The sequence below is a fragment of the Clinocottus analis genome, unplaced genomic scaffold, assembly GCF_023055335.1.
Source record: "Clinocottus analis isolate CAN_PGR_092001 unplaced genomic scaffold, fCliAna1.0.p SCAF_29, whole genome shotgun sequence".
In the NCBI taxonomy this organism is placed as follows: Eukaryota; Metazoa; Chordata; class Actinopteri; order Perciformes; family Cottidae; genus Clinocottus; species Clinocottus analis.
Window position 1 is genome coordinate 561,996 of NW_027176031.1, and position 18,712 is coordinate 580,707.

The window sequence follows — 18,712 nt, forward strand, 5'->3', positions numbered from 1 at the left end:
ACACTTAATGTTGTATCACTGTGAATGGTCAAACACAGTAAAAATTAAAAGATGGAGCAGTAAAAAAACTCAATAAAACTAATAGTGAAACTAAATTAATAAAAACAGATAAAAAAGCAGGTCCATGTGTAACGGATCCCGTATATGAAGTGGCATGAAACTTACTGCTGGTGAAATGACTCCTTTTTATTGTTTTCCGTTGGGTCACAATACATTCAGTAGTCGTGATAGTTGTGAGTAGTGATTCTTGTTTATCCATTGTTAACTTTTTATTACCAAAATGTTGTGTATTGACAGCTATAGACTATAAATGATAGTAGTTTATTACTACTGCACTTTGGCATGATCTTTTCCTCTCGAACACTCAGTGGAAGACAGTGTTTATCAATGTACATTGTCCCTCTCAAACAAATTAAAAACTTGAAACATCCATCCAGCCATTAGCTCACTCATCCATCCATCTCTTTACTCATCTATCTCTCCATCCATGCATTAAACCATCCACCCACTCATCCCTCCATCAGCTCACTCATCCATATATCCATCCAACCATCCATCCATTAGCTGACTCGTCCATATATTCATCCAACCATTGATCCATTAGCTCACTCATCCATATATCCATCCAACCATCCATCCATCAGCTCACTCATTCATACATCCATCCAACCATCCATCCATCAGCTCACTCATTCATACATCCATCCAACCATCCATCCATCAGCTCACTCTTCTCTATATCCATCCAACCATCCATCCATCCACCACTCATCCATCCATCTACCTAGTCTATCCTCATTCTTTAGTGACTGGGACATAATGGATTTGAGAATGTGAAGGATAAAGTCTTCCACATTTGGAAAAACTAGGCCACGTTTGTGGAGCCTTCGGAATAGGAGAGCCTTGTCAACTTGCTACGCGATATCTGGTTTAGAAAAACAGACTTCGGCCTTCTGGTGTGACACACAGGAATAATGTCTTTGCCAGATTAGGACATTTTGGCTAATCTAACTTTCTTCAAAGTCTCTTTAGGGTCTTAACTTCTAACATCTTACTAAACTTAATTTAAGGTCAAGGTAAAGGCTGACTTCAATAATTGTTAACGCTGCTATGTATTTCCTGATGTTATGATGGTAGGGTTTAATAAAAGTCTGTGTCTGTGTGTGTGTGTGTGTGTGTGTGTGTGTGTGTGTGTGTGTGTGTGTGTGTGTGTGTGTGTGCGTGCGTGCGTGCGTGCGTGCGTGCGTGCGTGCGTGCGTGCGTGCGTGCGTGTGTGCGTGAGAGATTACCCGCTGGATGAGGTGCTGGCCAGTGATCGTCTGAGGCTGACTGGCTGGTTGACAGACTGGTTGAGGTCGTAAGCCAGATGACCTTGGAGCTCGCCCATAGAGAAACTAGGTCCCACTCCTGTGACGACTGGAGCTACACACACACACACACACACTACATATTGAAAATTAATTATCAGCTGCTAAATACTTGGGTTGAGTTGAGTAAATATGTTGTCTGTATTCTTACATTTCCCTTTTCTTGTAAAAGTTCGAAGCTAATCCAATGTTCCTTATCATCGCATGTGTCTGTCAGCGCGGATCAGCAGACAGACGCAAGACGACCTCAGATTATCACTAAAGGTCATAATGTTAATTTGAATCAGACTTTATAATTTCTGGAGGTTTGCATTACTGTACAACTGTCGTGTTTAAACACTTTAAATGAATGACGTATGGTGAAGGGTTCACAATGGTAGAAGCAAAGTCCCATTAAGGAGTCAAAGGACTCGGACTAGGATTGGCTTTACGACTCAAAATGTCAAAGCTATACATTCTAGCAAAGGTTTTGGTGCAAGTCAGTTTTTCCTCATTGTTTATTCTTGTCACTTTCACTTATTTTATTTATGTATATCATTGTACTCTGTATCACCTTCAAAATGTCATGAATGTGGAGTCATGTTCACGCTTTATGGCTGTAATTACCAATCTCTTACTTGTAATTAGTATTTGCAACAGCATCCAAGTCCTCATTTGGAATATAGCGCTGTACTGTCAATGCACATTGAACTGCCCCATGCAACTCTTCATCATACCGAGTGCCATGCTCAATGTAAATTGAACTCAGAAACAAAAGGTTGATGCTACAATGAATGTGGTGGTGGGTTGGTAAAGATTAAAGCTAATGAAAATCCCACTTACTTCTTGAGACTTGGACCAGCTCAGTGACACTGAAAACACCCGATGTTACAAAACTCTCCTGGAACTCTGGACCATCTGTAGAAACACAGCAGTTTTTAGAAACGTCTGCTGTGCTTGCGATGAGATGTTATTTCACTTTCAGTGCTTTGTGGACGTTCAGTGCACCGTTCTGTTTGTTGTGCTTGTGTACAAAGTGTAGAAAATGTTAGTTACCTTTCTTGTTTCATTATTTCACTGTTTTTGTTTTACATTATATAATATTAATATAAAGTCTCTCGAGTGTATTGATATACCCAATATTGTGTTAGGGATTAATTGTATTCATATTTTAAAAACCATACATCATTATCCTACAGCATTGGATCTGGCATGTGCACTCATCAGTGTTTAATCAGTTAGATTAAACCACTCCCCCAATATTATATAACTTCCCTCTTTTCCATTCAAACCAAGTAGTGAAGTTTAAGAGTATAATATATACCATTATTCATTATTATTGTTTGTTCAATACTCATCAGAGCCGTAATATTTTCTTCTTTGTATAGAAAATAAATATACCCCAACCACTATCCACTTGTCAATCATCTAGTGTTATAACGAGAGCCGAGTACAAAGGATGGAGATCATGTTAAGAGGTACCGGCCATACTCTCCATACATGGAGGACATGTTACTGTTCGTGATCACAATCCTGCTCATCCAAATGGTTGAATATGGTTAGGGACTTGGATAGTTGATGACTTATGTATGGGTAAAGTAATCATTGTATTTGTTCATATTATTGGAGAAAATCAAGAGACAGTAAAACAGTCTTATACATCTACAAAAACATGATGCATCTACATTACAGAATAACCAGGAGGGACAAACGGAATATTGTATCCTTTACATTACCCATAGTGGCGGTTTGACTGTCCTCCTGGTCAGAAGCCACTCCGGTACGACTGGGACTGCTGCTCTGCTCTGCCTCTGCAGAGGGAGAGAGACACTGGATGTATCCAAATATCAAGACAATTTGAACGAGACAGTAACCAGAGTAACAGTCACAACCAGATAGAGAGCTTCGTTCATGGCTATCGTTGCTCGGACAGCAACGATAGCCATGTGCTGTGGTCTAGGTTGTGTTGAGTCCAACATCATTCATTGCCTCTACAGCAGCAGCCATATCGCCTATCCCTTTAATACATGGATGAAACCCCAGTGTTTCTAGTCTCACATTATCATGTCTGTCCTCTTCCAGGTCACACTACTGTAAGCAGTGGCGGGCCGTGCATTTCCTACCTCCACCTTTAATGCATCTCTACAGCTGAAGAACCTAATCATACTACAACTGCCTTCCCCTCTTGATTTTCTCTGTGCTCTCACGACGCGAAAGGTCCGCAAGTCCTCTCCGGCTGCGTGGTTGTCTGACCCGGTGCGTGTCCAGAGATGCGAGCATCGTAAAGGAAATGCAAACATGCTGACGACTTGTTCGCATTCTGTCCTCCTTCTTCGCCTCTATCTCTGCAGCCAAAAGCTCGGGGCGAACACGGAGCTGTTGACCCCGACTGCTAAGAACCTCGGTGTGACACTCGACAGTTAACTCTCCCTGACTGCCAACATTACAACGCATTCCTGTAGGTATATGCTGCACAACATCCGGAGAATATGTCCCCTTCTCAGTGGAAGTCACAGGTTCTGGTCTACGCTCTGACCTGTCCAGTCTCCATCCAGGACATGGGAAAATCATACACCCCAACATACTCACTCTGCTCGGCTTCTGCCAATGGGCTTGTACCTGTCCTGGCTGGTCAATGGTGGAGTGAAATCCCCATTGACATCAGGAAAGCAGAAAATCTCTACATCTACCACCATGCACTAAAAACACATCTTTTTCGACTACACCATAAGTAAAGAAAGTAGCACATTCGTTGCACTTAAATGTCTCTTAACAAGATAGTACAAAGCTATCCATTTGTTTTAAAGAAATTGTACTTTCCTGATTCTTGTTGTTCTGAGTTTGTCCTCATGGTTGAATGCACTTATTGTAATGGTGTGTTCAAACCAAACGCGTCAAGATTTCGTGCCCGTCGAGATTACATGCAAATGCACATGAAGATTCACAAATGCGTACAGAACAATTCACAAATATATTGGATTTATAAATGCATACAGAAGGAGTCACAAATACATTCCAATGATTTATATGAATGTAAAAAAAATCACAAATATCTTTCTGCATTTGAATGTATTTGTGTGTATTTTTCTATTTGTTTGTGGATGTGTATGCATTTATTTGTGTATCGCACTGCATTTGTTTGCAAATGGCAATGCCCTGTCCAGCGTCAGGCGCAGCATCAAGCAGCACGCGTATTTGTCCTCCTTTTTGGAGTTGCAAGCAAGTGAGACACAGAGAAAAGCTGATGATATTCTAATAATGAACTAAAGTTTGCTCATTAGATCCTCAAACCAAATTATATTGTTCAGTGTTCAATTGCTACGGAGAAATCTAAGCCAGCGGGTCATTTCAAAAAGTGCTGCCGAGATCAGGCTTCTCTCGGCGGGCAGAGGTGCGCCGATGCCTGGTGCTGACGGCGGCCTATAGTTGATTCTTGACAAACAGACCACAGATTTGATGCTTAAACGACTAACTTCTCGCCTGAAAACATCATAAAATTACATTTTGTTACTCAACAATAGTAGTCTTTAGAGAATGTCAACTTTCAGACTTTTCTCATCAAAAAAAGCTGATGTTACCATCTTCGCAATAGAAAATATTTGATGTGACGTGTCGATTCTCAGCCAATCAGCGTAAAGATGTCTACAGCGGCCGTATCTCAAAATACGATCTTCTCTGTTAAGTCATGAGACAACTCATCAAGTAACAGAGAAGATCGCATTTTGAGATGTTTTCTCTGTGTCTCACTCGCTCCGTGCATCACTCGCTTGCAACTCCAAAAAGAAGGACAAATACGCGTGCGGCTTGATGCTGCGCCTGACACCGGACAGGGCATTGAAAATCTAGACGTTTGGTGTGGTCACCCTAGTGTCTTGTTAAAGTGAAGCCACGTGGGGAGGGAAGTGGGAGCTGTGCTTATGCGATTGGTTGAAAATGAGGGCGACATCTGATTGGCTACAGCGAGATCCATTTAAAAAAAGACATTTACAAACCCAGCCACGGCAGGAGAGTCTCACCAAAGCCACGCGTAAATGTGAAACCACAAATGCAGTGCGATTCACAAATAAATGCATACAAATCCACAAACACTAACCCTAAATACATACAAATGGAGAAATATATTTGTGATTCTTTTTTTTTACATTTATATAAATCAATGGAATGTATTTGTGAATCCTTCTGTGTGCATTTGTAAATCTTCTTGTGCATTTGTAAATCTTCTTGCGCATTTGTAAATCTTTACGCACATTTGTCAATCTTCATGTGGGCATTTGCATGTAATCTCGACGCGTTTGGTGTGAACACACCATCATGATACATTTTTGAATTGTTCTGTGCGCATTTGTGAATCTTTATGCGCATTTGTGAATCTTTCTGTGTGCATTTACCATAATTGAGTGTACTGAAATTTTAACAACAAGTATAAAGCAGAACTAGTGGTTACTTCCATTGTGAATGACGGAAATGGTCACTAGTTTTACAGTGATAAGCCAGACGCAGTTCCTGCAGTGGGTGAAATTCACCAAGGTGTGTGGGGCTACGGATGGTGTTATGAACCCAAACACGAGGGCGTTGGATGTTCCCACGTTTTTGTGTCTTCCACAACGAGTATAAAGTAGAACTTGTGATTATTTCATCTCTAGTCGATAACGGAAAAGAGCGCTTTTTTCCCAGAGAGAAGTGACGGAGATAAGCCACGTCCCCTTTGTGGCGCCGCGATTAGTCATGCTGCTTTTGGTGTGAACACACTTTTTTCAACGCGCATCGAGAAAAATCTTGACACGTTTGGTGTTAACACACCATAAGTCTCTTTGGATAAAAACTTCAGCTAAAGGAAATTTAATGTAACCTATGTGAATGGCTATGTATATGTAGATGCATGTGTTTGTCTTTGTAGATGTGCATGTATATGTGGGTGCGTATATCTTCGCTTACTTGCTCGCTACTAGCTAAACTATTGGTATTATTATTACGGTGTTGTTGTTTTTTGTCTTATGTTGTACGGCCGGTAAGAGATGGCTCTAATATGTAGGAAATGTAAAAATAAAAATGTAGTGAGTCGGTCTTTTAGTTTTACCTCAAAGAAAGCTTGTGTTCGTACATACCTCTCTCTTGCACATAGTAAGCGAGGTAGAGGTCAAGCTCTTTGACAGAGACAGATATGTGTCTAGGCTGGACACAGAGGACTGGATTGGTGCAATGTCCTCCCTTGACCAGCCGCTCGCCATCTGTGCTTTCCAATGGGATTCCTTTAAACAGGATGACCATTACAAGGTCCAACCTCCACACCTTGAAACAGACAAAACACAATGAGCGTTAACTGAAAACAGCATAAATCCAACTCTAGCCAAGATGATAGCAATTACCAAAAGTGATGAATTGTTTTATGTCATTTATAAAGTTTTACTTTAAATTCATAATTTCAATACCTGTCAATCAAATCAAATCAAATGACGTTATGTACAGCAGGACAAATGAATAGTCTTCTGTATATGTGTGTAAGACCAGAGAAGCTCCAGAGAAAACATATTTTGCATGCCAACTGCTTACATGATAAAACCCAGTCAACCACCTGACCTATCAAATTAAATGTTGTTAACAAAATGGTATCATTTGCCATCTTTTACTTTTGTTATTGTTGTCTTTCATTTACCTTTTTTCAGTTATCTGGTATATCGGGGGGACTTCTTTTGCCACAATATCTCAAAATACTATAATAATAATTTCACTAACAAAGTGCAGAAAACATTAATGACAAATGTACAAGATAAACATAATAATATTGACTCAGACTTTTCCATTATCAACACCCCAACACAGAAGAACGTCTTACCAAGGATATAACCTCTTTGTGGGTCTTAACTGTATCAGGCACAATCTGAAGTTGCCCGGCAAAGAATCATCATCTCTGGGATAATGTGGGGGTGAACAAAAGCTAAGGGTGTCAAAAAGCTCCTTGGCGTGGGTGAGATCCGCCCTGAGATGCTGAAGGCATTGGACATTGTTGGGCAGTCTTGGCTAAGGTGCCTTTTTAAATGTTGCAGGGAACAGTGTCCATGGACTGGCAGACCGAGGTGGTGGTTCCCATCTTTAAGAAGGGGCACCGAAGAGTGTGCTCGAATTATCAGCTTATCACACTACTCAACCTCCCGGGGAAAACGTATGCCAGGGTGCTGGAAAGGAGGCTCCGACCGTTTGTCGAACCTCAGATTCAAAACTAACAGTTGACCAGCTCTTTACCCTTACAAGACTACTGGAGGGGTCCTGGGAGTTTGCCCAACCAGTCTAAATGTGCTTTGTGGACTTGGAGAAGGCTTTTAACTACGTCCCTTTGGGGTTTTTGGTTTTTGTGGTGTGTGTTGCTGGAGTACGGGGTGTTACGCCTGTAGTAAGTCTGCATTAAGTCTTGACACGATCCTGGTAGGTGTTGGCCTCCGCCAGGGCTGCCATGTCAGCAGTCCTGTTTGTGATTTTCACGGACAGGCTATATAGGCGAAGCCAGGGGGTGGAGAACGCCAGGTCTGGAGGTTTTTGGGGTCACCTCTTTGCTGTTTGCAGATGATGTGGTCCTGCTGGCCTCCTTGGACCTCCAGCATTCACTCGAGCGTTTTGCTGTTGAGTGTGAAGTGGCACCACTCCTTCATGTCGAAAAAAGTTAGCCGAGGTGGTTTGGGTATCTAATCAGAATGCCTCCTGAATGCCACGTCCAACTGGTAGGAGAACCCAGGGAAGACCCAGGACATGCTGGATGGATTACATCCCCCAGAATGAGCTGAAAAATGTTGCGGGTGAGTGGGGAGCCTGGGTCAGCCACCGCGACCAGACCCCAGACTAAGCGGATGAAAATGGATGAATGGACTACGCAGCCGCCAACAGTCACATAGGCACATAAATCACCATTGTGCAAATAGGCTCCACACGCTAGCACTTTGTATGCTCCAGTCATACATGCCGAGTTTGAATGATGTTTTAGAATATTTATTTTTCAGAAAACCATTCTCCAACTTTGTGGTCGCAAGAACAGCTGGATTTTAAGCAGACACGTTTATAAATAACATCAACCTTTGCTTATCATCCTGGTTTGTGGTGCAAACAGACTGAAAACTACTGGAAGTGAACATGTACTATTAAGTTTACCTTGTCAGCTTGTCGGAGGCAGTCTATGCGTCTCATTTTGCCTTTTTGGTCAGGGTTTGACAGGACGCAACATGCAGGTTTCTTCCCAGTGATTGACAGGACAAAGTCTTCTCTGCATTCAGGTCTAATGTCCTTTCTTAGCTTAGCCAAAAGACGACTTGCCCACTTCTGTTTCACCTAGGAACGAATGATATTGCAAAAGGAGTTAGAGAGTCAATCCATTCATTGAATAATGTATTATTAATATATGGGAATATTAAACTATAATTCCATATTGTAAAATACTGGATTGAGAAGTTGATTTGAACCTGAATTCTAAAACAAATATCCACCACTCAATTTATCCATCCCACCTCTGCCTTCTCCCCCAGCAGTTCATCTTTGACAGCTCTCTCTTCTTCTTTAGTCATCCTTTTCTCATGCTTTTTGAAGTACTTTCTTTTCCTGGCCTGGAGGTTGAACCATGTGTAGGCAAAGGCACGGACCTGGGGCAGCAGAGCCTCAATGAACGGATGAAATTCATCCTACATGGTGGACAGACATGAACATAAATACACACACAATTATGGGAAACAACTTTTACCACAATGTCCACATGGGTCAGGGGGCCTTTTTCCCCAGGAATATACCAGGAATGTTTCAGCTTCAAGTCAACCATCTAACAATGCAGATGTACTACAGTGGTAATAAATATATTTTTCACTTGCTCTTTGTGCAAATGAAAGAAGGACATTGGGTTAGCAGATTAATCCTCCTGAACTCAGCTTCAAGAGGGGGGGGGGGGGGGCAGCCACACAGACCGCTAATGCTATGGTTCTCAAACTTTTTCTGTAAATAGCATCATTTTGTGACTCCCTCTACTTTTATAGTGTCAGAACAAAGGAAATTACAATCACTTTCAAGTAAACCAGGTTGCTCCATCAATTGCAATTACTTAGAACAATAAAAATAACATTCTAACGTGCAAAAAATAACTAATATTTAGTTACTACTAAATAGCTCATTGTGGAAAAAAATGAGCTAATATTTTTTTGACAAAACAGAATGAGTGCAGAACTAGATATATAAGCATCAGGTTGTATCAGTATTAGTGGCTGCAGTGAGCTATATATTGTAGAGGAAAGCAGCAGCTTTCCTCTACAAATATGAACTGGGTTGTAGATTTGATACTGCCGCTCTGAGTTTAAGCTCCATGTTCATCTGAGATCTGTTTTCTGTTTCAAGAGACGGAACAGCAGAAAAAAACCTGACAGACTTCTGGAGTTTGACTTTTGGCAAAACGCCAAGAATCGGCGAGTCGCGCATGCGCAAGTTTAACCTGTTAACGGCGTAACTAAACACTTACCCGACAGTACAGACATTTCTCCATATATTTATCAATGACTTAGTTGTATGTCCGTGTACTTTTATGTTCGTGTACTTTGTTCTTTTGTAACGTGTGAAGCCAGCAGCTCTTTGTTGGTATGAGACACGGGCACTTTGGCTGGTTTTACTTTCAGTTCAGAGAGCATCGTTCAGAGAGCTGCTCCCGTGCTCCTTGCAGGAGAGCTACTGATGCCATCTTCAACCTGGGAGCGTTTAAAACGCAGATATAACTTAGTTGTCGACTTTTCACGCGGCATATTTTTCGATGCTCTCTGTCCGGGTGCTCAGTGCTCACCTGTATGCGCGCAAGCGTCTGTGCGCATGGGGGCGGAACTCGCGCAACCACGTAGAGACATACATGACAAGCTGTGTGTCGAGCCGATCAATAAAATACGGCCGTTTAGTTTGTTCAATAACAGATAAAGGTGTAAATCTGTTCTACAGGAAAGAGAACCGTAAATGACATTTTGTGATCTGGCGCTATAGAGAAAATTACAGGGGACGGGTTTTTTTTTCAGGGAGGCGCCCCGCCCCCCTATTATAATGGTAGGGGAAACAAAAAATGATGATGAAAAGTGAAACTGAGCAAATTAAACCCCCTGCTGCTGATTATGAAATGCTGTTAGAAGCTTCAGAATAAGCTGGTGGACCTCAATATGTGTTTAAGTCTGTTTGTTGTTAGTCCAGTGGGATAACCACAAGAAGAAACCATAAACTGATTGTTCTTCACTGTATACAGATGGCCATTCAAATAAACTTTACCGAAGATGTACAGAAACAGCTTATATTGTCCTATCATTGTATATGTATAACACTCCATATAGAAAAGGCACTAGTTGTGTGCTCCTGGAGAAGGGGTTGGACTTTGATATCTAGGCACAGCTCAGGGGTGGAGAATGTCAGTTTCAGGGGTCTCGGGATCGCTTCTGCGCAATCTGTGAGATTTGCTGGGATCTTGCACCAAGGTTGCAGATTGCAACTGAGTGAAACTTCTCCCGTGTGCTGAGTGGGATAACACACTACAGTGGCCGACACACTAACGTGAAAATGTGAATGAACTATCTGGAGCATGGGTCTCAAATTCGTAGCAATTTGCATGTTTCGCAAAAAACAAAGAAAGCTGTTTTAAGGTGAGTTGAGGGTATTCAATTTGCCTCAAATTTTTACATGTTGCATAAGGAGACACTCTCACTGAGAAGCACGACTTGAAACAATTGTTTTCATTTGGTACAGCTCGCCTGGTGTGCGCTCCTCTCTTGAGCCGTGTTTTTCAAGCAGTTTTAAACACGCAAAAGAGTTAAAATATTCTCAACTTTTTACCTGTTGAAGGACTGGACATTGATATTAGCAACAGTTACGATGCACTATGTAGTTTTTCCTCCCCATTTAACAGCAGAGCAACAGCAACAGTTGGATGTCTGCTCTGAATCATCTTCCGCCCAATTTTTTGACATTTGATTGTGGCACACAGACCCCGCCTGACTCCTCCTTGCCAATGGGGCATTTTTGAAGCAGCAGCTAATTAACTTAAACAATTTCTACTTCTAAACTTGGTCAGAGAACCTGTCTTAAAACTCCATCCTGAAGTTGCTTAGAGAAGTTTTACCTTTAGTTAGCAAAACTAGAAATCATCAAAGCGTCTTTACTAACAGGACATGTAACACAGTCTGCTTAAGGAAGTATTACCTTTAGTTAGTACTGCTAGTAGATATGATAAATGTGTCTTTACTAACAGGTCGTGGACCACAGTCCTTACCTTTAGTTAGTACCTCTACTAGATATGATCAATGTGTCTTTACTCTCTTCTGTCTCTTACAAGCTGGCTCTCTGACATTAAACATCTTAGTGCAGCGAAAGAGATTTTTCCTTGGTTCTGAAGCCAAATATGGACTTAAAATATCAGTCAAATTAATACTAACAAAAACCAGAGGGCTGGGAATGTCATCACTGCCTAAAACGTCAGATTAATTCAATAGTTTTTCATCAATTACCAAACAAGCAGCTTCCAAAAAGGATGTGGACCGCCGACAATAATCTATATCAGTGTTTCCCCTACCATTGGGTTAGGTGCGGGGCCTGAAGACACCCCGCTCCCGTCATGTTCTCTATAGCGCCAGATCACAAAAAAGTAATTTAAGGTTCTCTAGTCCTATACAAAAGTCTACACCTTGTTCTGGTATTAAACAAACTAAAAGGACGTATTTTATTGATCGTATCTACACGACAGCTGGTCATTTCTGTCTCTTTATGCTCGCTTTAACGCTTCTTCTCTGATCTCTGTATCGCGCACAGCAGAGTTCTATCCCGATGCGCACAGATACGTGTGCGCACACAGGTGAGCGCTGAGCACAGTCACAGCAGCGGACAGAGAGCGTCGAAAAATATGTTGCGTGAAAAGCTGACAACTATACTTGTGTTTTAAATGGTCCCAGGTTGAAGACAGCAACAGTAGCTCTCATGTGAGCACTAGAGCAGCTCTCTGAACCCAGAGTAGCTCTCCTGAACCCAGAGCAGCTTTCCTGAACCCAGAGCAACTTTTTGAACAGCTCTTGAGCAGCTCTCCTGCATATATACTACCATAGTGTGTATACTACCAACATGAGTATACTAGCATAGTGTGTATACTGCCAACATGACTTCTATCATAGTGTGTATGATATTACTATAGCGTGTATACTACGAACATGAGTATACTAGCATAGTGTGTATACTACCATAGTGTGTATACTAACAACATGTGTATACTACCATAGTGTGTATACTAACAACATGAGTATACTAGCATAGTGTGTTTATCGTTATACCAACATAATGTGTATAATAGTGTGTATATGGTTATACTATGATAGTGTGTATACTAGCATAGTCAGCATACTACCATACTGTGTATACTAGCATAGTGTGTATACTAGCATAGTCAGCATACTATCATAGTGTGTATACTAGCATGGTGTTTATATTAGCATAGTGCATATACTAGCATAGTGTTTGGAGTAGCATAGTGTTTATACTATCATAGTGTTTGTATACTATCATAGCAAGTATACTACCATATTGTGTATATTACCAACATGAGTATACTATATCATAATGTGTATACTATCATAGTATACTAGCATATTGTGTATACTATCATAATGTGTATAACACCATAGTGAGTATACTATTATAGTGTGTATACTACCAACATGAGTATACTATATCATAATGTGTATACTATCATAGTATACTAGCATAGGGTCACGTGGTACAGCTAACCCACAGAGGAATAGGTGGGAGGTGGAGTCCCCGGATGTAAACTAAATGACTAACATGCAGTAGAGCAGATCTCTGTCCTGTCAGCAGGACCCAGCTAACAGCGTGCAATGCAACGACTGGGTCCAGGATATGTGCTGCAGCAATGCCAGCCGCTGGCTGCAGCGAGGATGCGATGGTTTGAAGGAGATATTCTCACGTTATGATTGCTTCATACGTAACGCACCCACCGCATCAATAACCCGCCGTCCCATGCGGGGCCGGCTGCTACAGCACGAGCAGCGGGCTCACGGCGCACTTTACCTGAGCCACGGCGAGAGGAGAAAACATGACGGGAGCAGTCACAGCAGGCTCTGCGTTAACGGAAACATCCCGACGCTCGCCGTTACTTCCTGCACATTGCCCGTGCTCTTCCCGCTGAGCTGTACCTCCGGGTTAAAGACAACGCGGCATTTCCTGGACTGTTCCACTCTGTGGACGATCCGAACAAGCTGAGGCTGCTTGCCTCGGATGACTGCCGCGTTAACTCACTAATGATGACGCGACAGAAAAGTTCAGGCTCTGGGAAAATGCTCCGCAGGGAGAAAAACACGGAGAAAGTTGTGAACAGTCATTATGTGGAGAGAACGAGGGACGGCGTCATTTCGAGAGGGAAGGAGATGAGGGGGCGAGAATAAAAGAAGTGAAATGACGTTATGAACTGAGCCCATCCCAACCGGCTTAAAGCCGCAGCAGCAGCTGCTGCTGCACCGAATACAACACCGAGTACAGCACAGAGCACCACACGGCCTCTGACCGGAGAGCAGCGAGAGAAACAGAGGCCTTCGACACCACTTTGTGTGTGTGTGTGTGTGTGTGTGTGTGTGTGTGTGTGTGTGTGTGTGTGTGTGTGTGTGTGTGAGAGGTGTGGGGTGGGGGGGGGTAGATAGACAGAGAGAGAGAGGGGGAGACATGGGCAGAGAGAGAGGGGTATTCAACGCCACTGTTTGGGAGGGAGAAGAGGAGGGAGGAGATGGACAGAGAGAGGGAGAGAGAGGCCCTCTACGCCCAGTTTGGGAGGGGGGCCGGCAGATGGACAGAGAGAGGGGCAGACATGGACAGAGAGAGAGAGGCCTTCTACACCACTGTGTGGGGGAATGGAGAGAGAGAGATGGACAGAGAGAGACATTAGCTTCCTCCCTAAAGCAGCAGAGGGTTACTATCCAAAAACTAAGTCACTCACTCAAGTACTGAACCTACAACACAGCGTAGGCTCTATTGAATAACTCGTGGCTGTTCAGACCAGAAGCACTACAGTAGCGACCTAAATGAATGTCCATCATTTCATTCTTCAGGCACTGATCCTATTCACCTGTAAGGACAGGGGTTACCTATAAGGACGGGGTTCACCTGCATAGATGGGGTTCACTCGCATGGACAGGATTTGCCTGCATGAAAAGGATACTCCTGCATGGACAGGGTGCATCTGCATGGACAGGGTTTAGGGACCCTAAAACTCTGTCATGTGCTTCACTTCCTTAACTTGAACCCAGTGAGCTTTGTGTTCCTATTCAGGAAACTCAGAAATCCAATGCAGATGTAGTGCGGGCTGAGGAAGCAGCAGTTTCAGGTGAGGTCTTACTCATGGCGTTTTGTTAAGAATTACCACGATTAGCAATGAAATGTCAGTGTTGCACCCTTAAAACTGAAACGCGTCCTTCTTCAGTTTGCAAATTTTAATAAAACAAGTCCCAAGTTATACACAAGCACACGTTTTCGTCTCCAGCTTGCATACTGCACGTCTTTCTACTCCTCTCTTAAAGAGACGGTGCTCTCTTCAAGAGACAGCGCTGTCTTCTACAGGGTTAATACAATACTGTGTTCTCTTTACAGTCAGTATGTGTGCAGGTAATCAATGTTCTCAAACATTGGAAAAACTATATATGAATTAACTTAAACACACATTTAAAATAAATTATTAAAAATAGACACAGTTGTGCCGCGACCCTAAATGAGGATAAGCGGTTAAGATAATGGATGGATGAAGACACAGTTGTATTAAATCAGTAAGACATATCAAATAACATTTCAGGGCGCTACACCAGCACTTCTGGATTGTGAACTATGTGATGTTGAATTAAAAAACAAGGCTGTTCCGTGAAACCTGAACCTATTACCTAATTTATTTATTTTTTAAATACATATACTACTCATAAGGTCTACATTTATTCATTAAGACATTATGCATTCAAGAAACTCATAACTCCAGTGCAGGTTGAGGAAGCAGCAGCTGGACCATCAGGGCTTCAGGTGAGATCTTACGTAGGGGCAACTGTGGCTCAGTGGTTAGCATGCCCGTCTTTAAATCAGAACCACACCACCCTGATCATTGGACATGGGGAGTGAACCACACCACCCTGATCCTGGACATGGGGAGTGAACCACACCACCCTGATCCCTGGACATGGGGAGTGAACCATACCACCCTGATCCTGGACATGAGGAGTGAACCACCCCACCCTGATCCTGGACATGTGGAGTGAACCACACCACCCTGATCCTGGACATGTGGAGTGAACCACACCACCCTGATCTTTGACATGAGGAGTGAACTACACCTGATACCTGGACATGGGGAGTGAACCACACCACCTTGATCCTGGACATGGGGAGTGAACCACACCACCTTGATCCTGGACATGGGGAGTGAACCACACCACCCTGATCCCTGGACATGGGGAGTGAACCACACCACCCTGATCCTTGACATGGGGAGTGAACCACACCACCTTGATCCAGGACATGGGGAGTGAACCATGCCACCTTGATCCCTGGACATGGGGAGTGAACCACACCACCCTGGACATGGGGAGTGAACCACACCACCTTGATCGTGGACATGGGGAGTGAACCACACCACCTTGATCCTGGACATGGGGAGTGAACAATGTCACCCTGATCCCGAATTCACCAAAGTACAGCAACTTCAGCTCAAGAAGTTATGGTTTCTGTGGACAAGATTGATCTTAAAGATGAAGCCAACGGTTCATCTCTGTGAATGATATAGACGGAGTTATCTTTTTGTGTATTCATAAGACATCTAAAGAAAAGAAAATATAAGTAGCTAATGATTGTATAAATTAGGAAAGCACTTTATTTAGAGTCTAGCTGCAGAGTAGATGTATATTTTATACTTATATTTTGTTTTAATCCGTTGCAAGTTGCACAGATGTTAAAGTTGGCCAACATTAATTTTAACAAAGTTATTTTCATATGGTGGGGGAGGGCCCGACTAATGCTTAGACCAAACCTGCAATCGGAGATATTGTAATTGCCAGACTGTTGAATGACATTTGGTGTCCTGTGTGAGACTCTGCTGCTTTGCTGCTGCACCACCGAGATACAGAGAGCTGCTGCTGCACCACAGAGAGCTGCTGCACAGAGACACACGGAGAACTGCTGCCGCTGCACAGACACACAGAGAGCTGCTGCTGCACTACAGAGACACACAGAGAGCTACTGCTGCACCACAGTGAGCTGCTGCTGCTGCTGCTGCACAGACACACACAGAGAGCTGCTGCTGCACTAAAGAGACACACAGAAAGCTGCAGGTGAGACACGCGACGGGCTCGCGCGCAGCTGCAGTCTTCTCGCATTGCGTCTTTTTAGGAGAACACGAGCCAGACGCCAGAAGGAAGCAGCTCTCTGCTACGTGACTGTACCGGAACACAGGGTCCTACCATGTCCGAGCTGAGCCGCCACCGGGGGAAGTTCAGCTGAAGTCCCGCTGCCGCTCCGGATCATTCCATCTTCATTTAGAGCGTCATGCGCGTGCCGGAAGAATAAAGCGCGGCGCCAGAGACCAGGAGCGTCCCGCGCCAAGCTTCAGGCTCCACGGAGCCCCCCTCATACACACACACACACACACACACACACACACACACACACACACACACACACACACACACACACACACCTCGCACCCCGCCCGGTAGGTTGCGGCAGAATAGAACAGTGCTACATTCACCTTCTACTTCATTCCATCTCGCTCTCTGTCTTCCTCTTCTCCTCTCATCCTCTTTTCCTCTTCTCCTCTCTTCCTCTTTTCATCCTCTTCTCCTCTCATCCTCTTTCGGTCTCTCTCATCATTTTCTCCTCTCTCTCATCCTCTTCTCCTTTCTTCCTCTTCTCTCATCCTTTTGATCCTCTCTTTCCTCCCTGACTACATTGTCCTCCTGACTGTCTCCATCTCTTCCGTGTTGATGACTATATATATATATATATATATATATATATATATATATATATATATATATATATATATATATATATATATATATATATATATAAATTAATAAACAAATCTGTTGTTGATCAATTATTATTGATAAATATTATTAGGATAAAAAGTGATTTTTTTCAGCATTTTAATAAAAAACTAAACGTATTCCTTGTGTTCTTTTACAACATGGTGGGGATATAAATATATTTAAAACAAATGAATGATTTGCATCATGAACAAATCAACAGCATTGAGATGTTTCCTCCACAACCTTTTCTTTCCCTTATCACAATGTTTTATCCTTTTCGATCCCGCTTCCTTTTTCTTTTGTGTTGTATTCATTAGGCAATAACCTGGAAGTTTGATTTGAAGATGTGATGTAACGTCCCACAGGGTTCAACTCCTGCTTGGAATTCCAAAATGTACTTCTTGCCACATGTGTGCCACAAAGGTTTTCCTTTTGGAACCCCTCATCCTTTACCCTGGGAACTCCCCTGTTGTAATGTGTTATTGAAATGCTATGATTACAGTTATTACATATATCCGCACAGATAAAAAAAAAATCCAAGTATGTCATTAAGAACAGACTTTGAAGTATGATGGAAGGAATAGCAGAGAGAAAGCAGCCGTAAGAAGAAAGGTGAAAAGTCTACTGTGGCTCACCATGAAGTGTTAAAGAACTTATTCCCAGCAGACTTAAAATATTGTATTTTTATGACTTGTATGTAAACATATTCACTGTTTCATCTCTACTCACACGTATTGTGTCTGTGATAAAAGAAAAGTCACCAAACAGCACAAAAAATACACAACAAATCAAATAAAGCATGATAATCCTTATGGATTAGCATTATTGTATTTAGAGGGTAAAAGAAAAAGCTACAAAACAGGTAACAACTGACTCCCTAAGAGATGAGATAACAACAAGCAGCATAATGTGTGTTCTCTGTGAGTGCACACACATTATGTGCAACCTCAACCTTTACTTTGCAACTCTGAAACCTCAACCTTTAGGCTGGGTTGCACCAACAAGGATTAACTCTTAAACTCGGTTTAAACCAGGTTTGTGTTTTAATCAAGTTGCACCAAAGTTTAAACCTAGTTTAACTGTAGTTTACATTTAATCCTGGGTAAATCTAACTCTTTGGTAATCTCGGTTTAATTTTCATTTAAATCTAGATTAAAATTAAATCTGTTGCATCAGTTATTTTAAACCTAGACTAAACCTGGATTAGCAGTTACATTTAAACCACCCCTGTAGGTTTATCTCAATTTTATTGACAACATGGCTGCATATCTTTGCTGGATGGGGTTATTTCTTGTTGGTGAAACCTAGCCTCAGTCCAGT

At 42.5% G+C, this 18,712-nt stretch overlaps 1 protein-coding gene across 7 annotated transcripts in view; it reads right to left on the reverse strand.

The window, feature by feature from the left end:
- Positions 1–13,735, reverse strand: part of nfic (nuclear factor I/C) — a 37,381-nt gene extending 23,646 nt beyond the window's left edge. For 4 of the 7 annotated variants that reach the window (XM_068593199.1, XM_068593203.1, XM_068593200.1 and 1 more), the window contains exons 1-7: positions 13,407–13,722; positions 8,837–9,007; positions 8,484–8,660; positions 6,452–6,635; positions 3,083–3,157; positions 2,190–2,264; positions 1,290–1,443 (exon numbers count right to left, since the gene is read on the reverse strand). In XM_068593199.1, coding sequence (XP_068449300.1) covers positions 1,290–1,443; positions 2,190–2,264; positions 3,083–3,157; positions 6,452–6,635; positions 8,484–8,660; positions 8,837–9,007; positions 13,407–13,433 — 863 coding nt within the window. In that variant the 5' untranslated portion in view covers positions 13,434–13,722. Of the gene's footprint in view, positions 1–1,289; positions 1,444–1,518; positions 1,626–2,189; positions 2,265–3,082; positions 3,158–6,451; positions 6,636–8,483; positions 8,661–8,836; positions 9,008–13,406 lie in introns of those variants that run through there. The other 3 variants (XM_068593202.1, XM_068593204.1, XM_068593205.1) reach the window with 2 other exon arrangements.
- Positions 13,736–18,712: the final 4,977 nt, after the last annotated feature.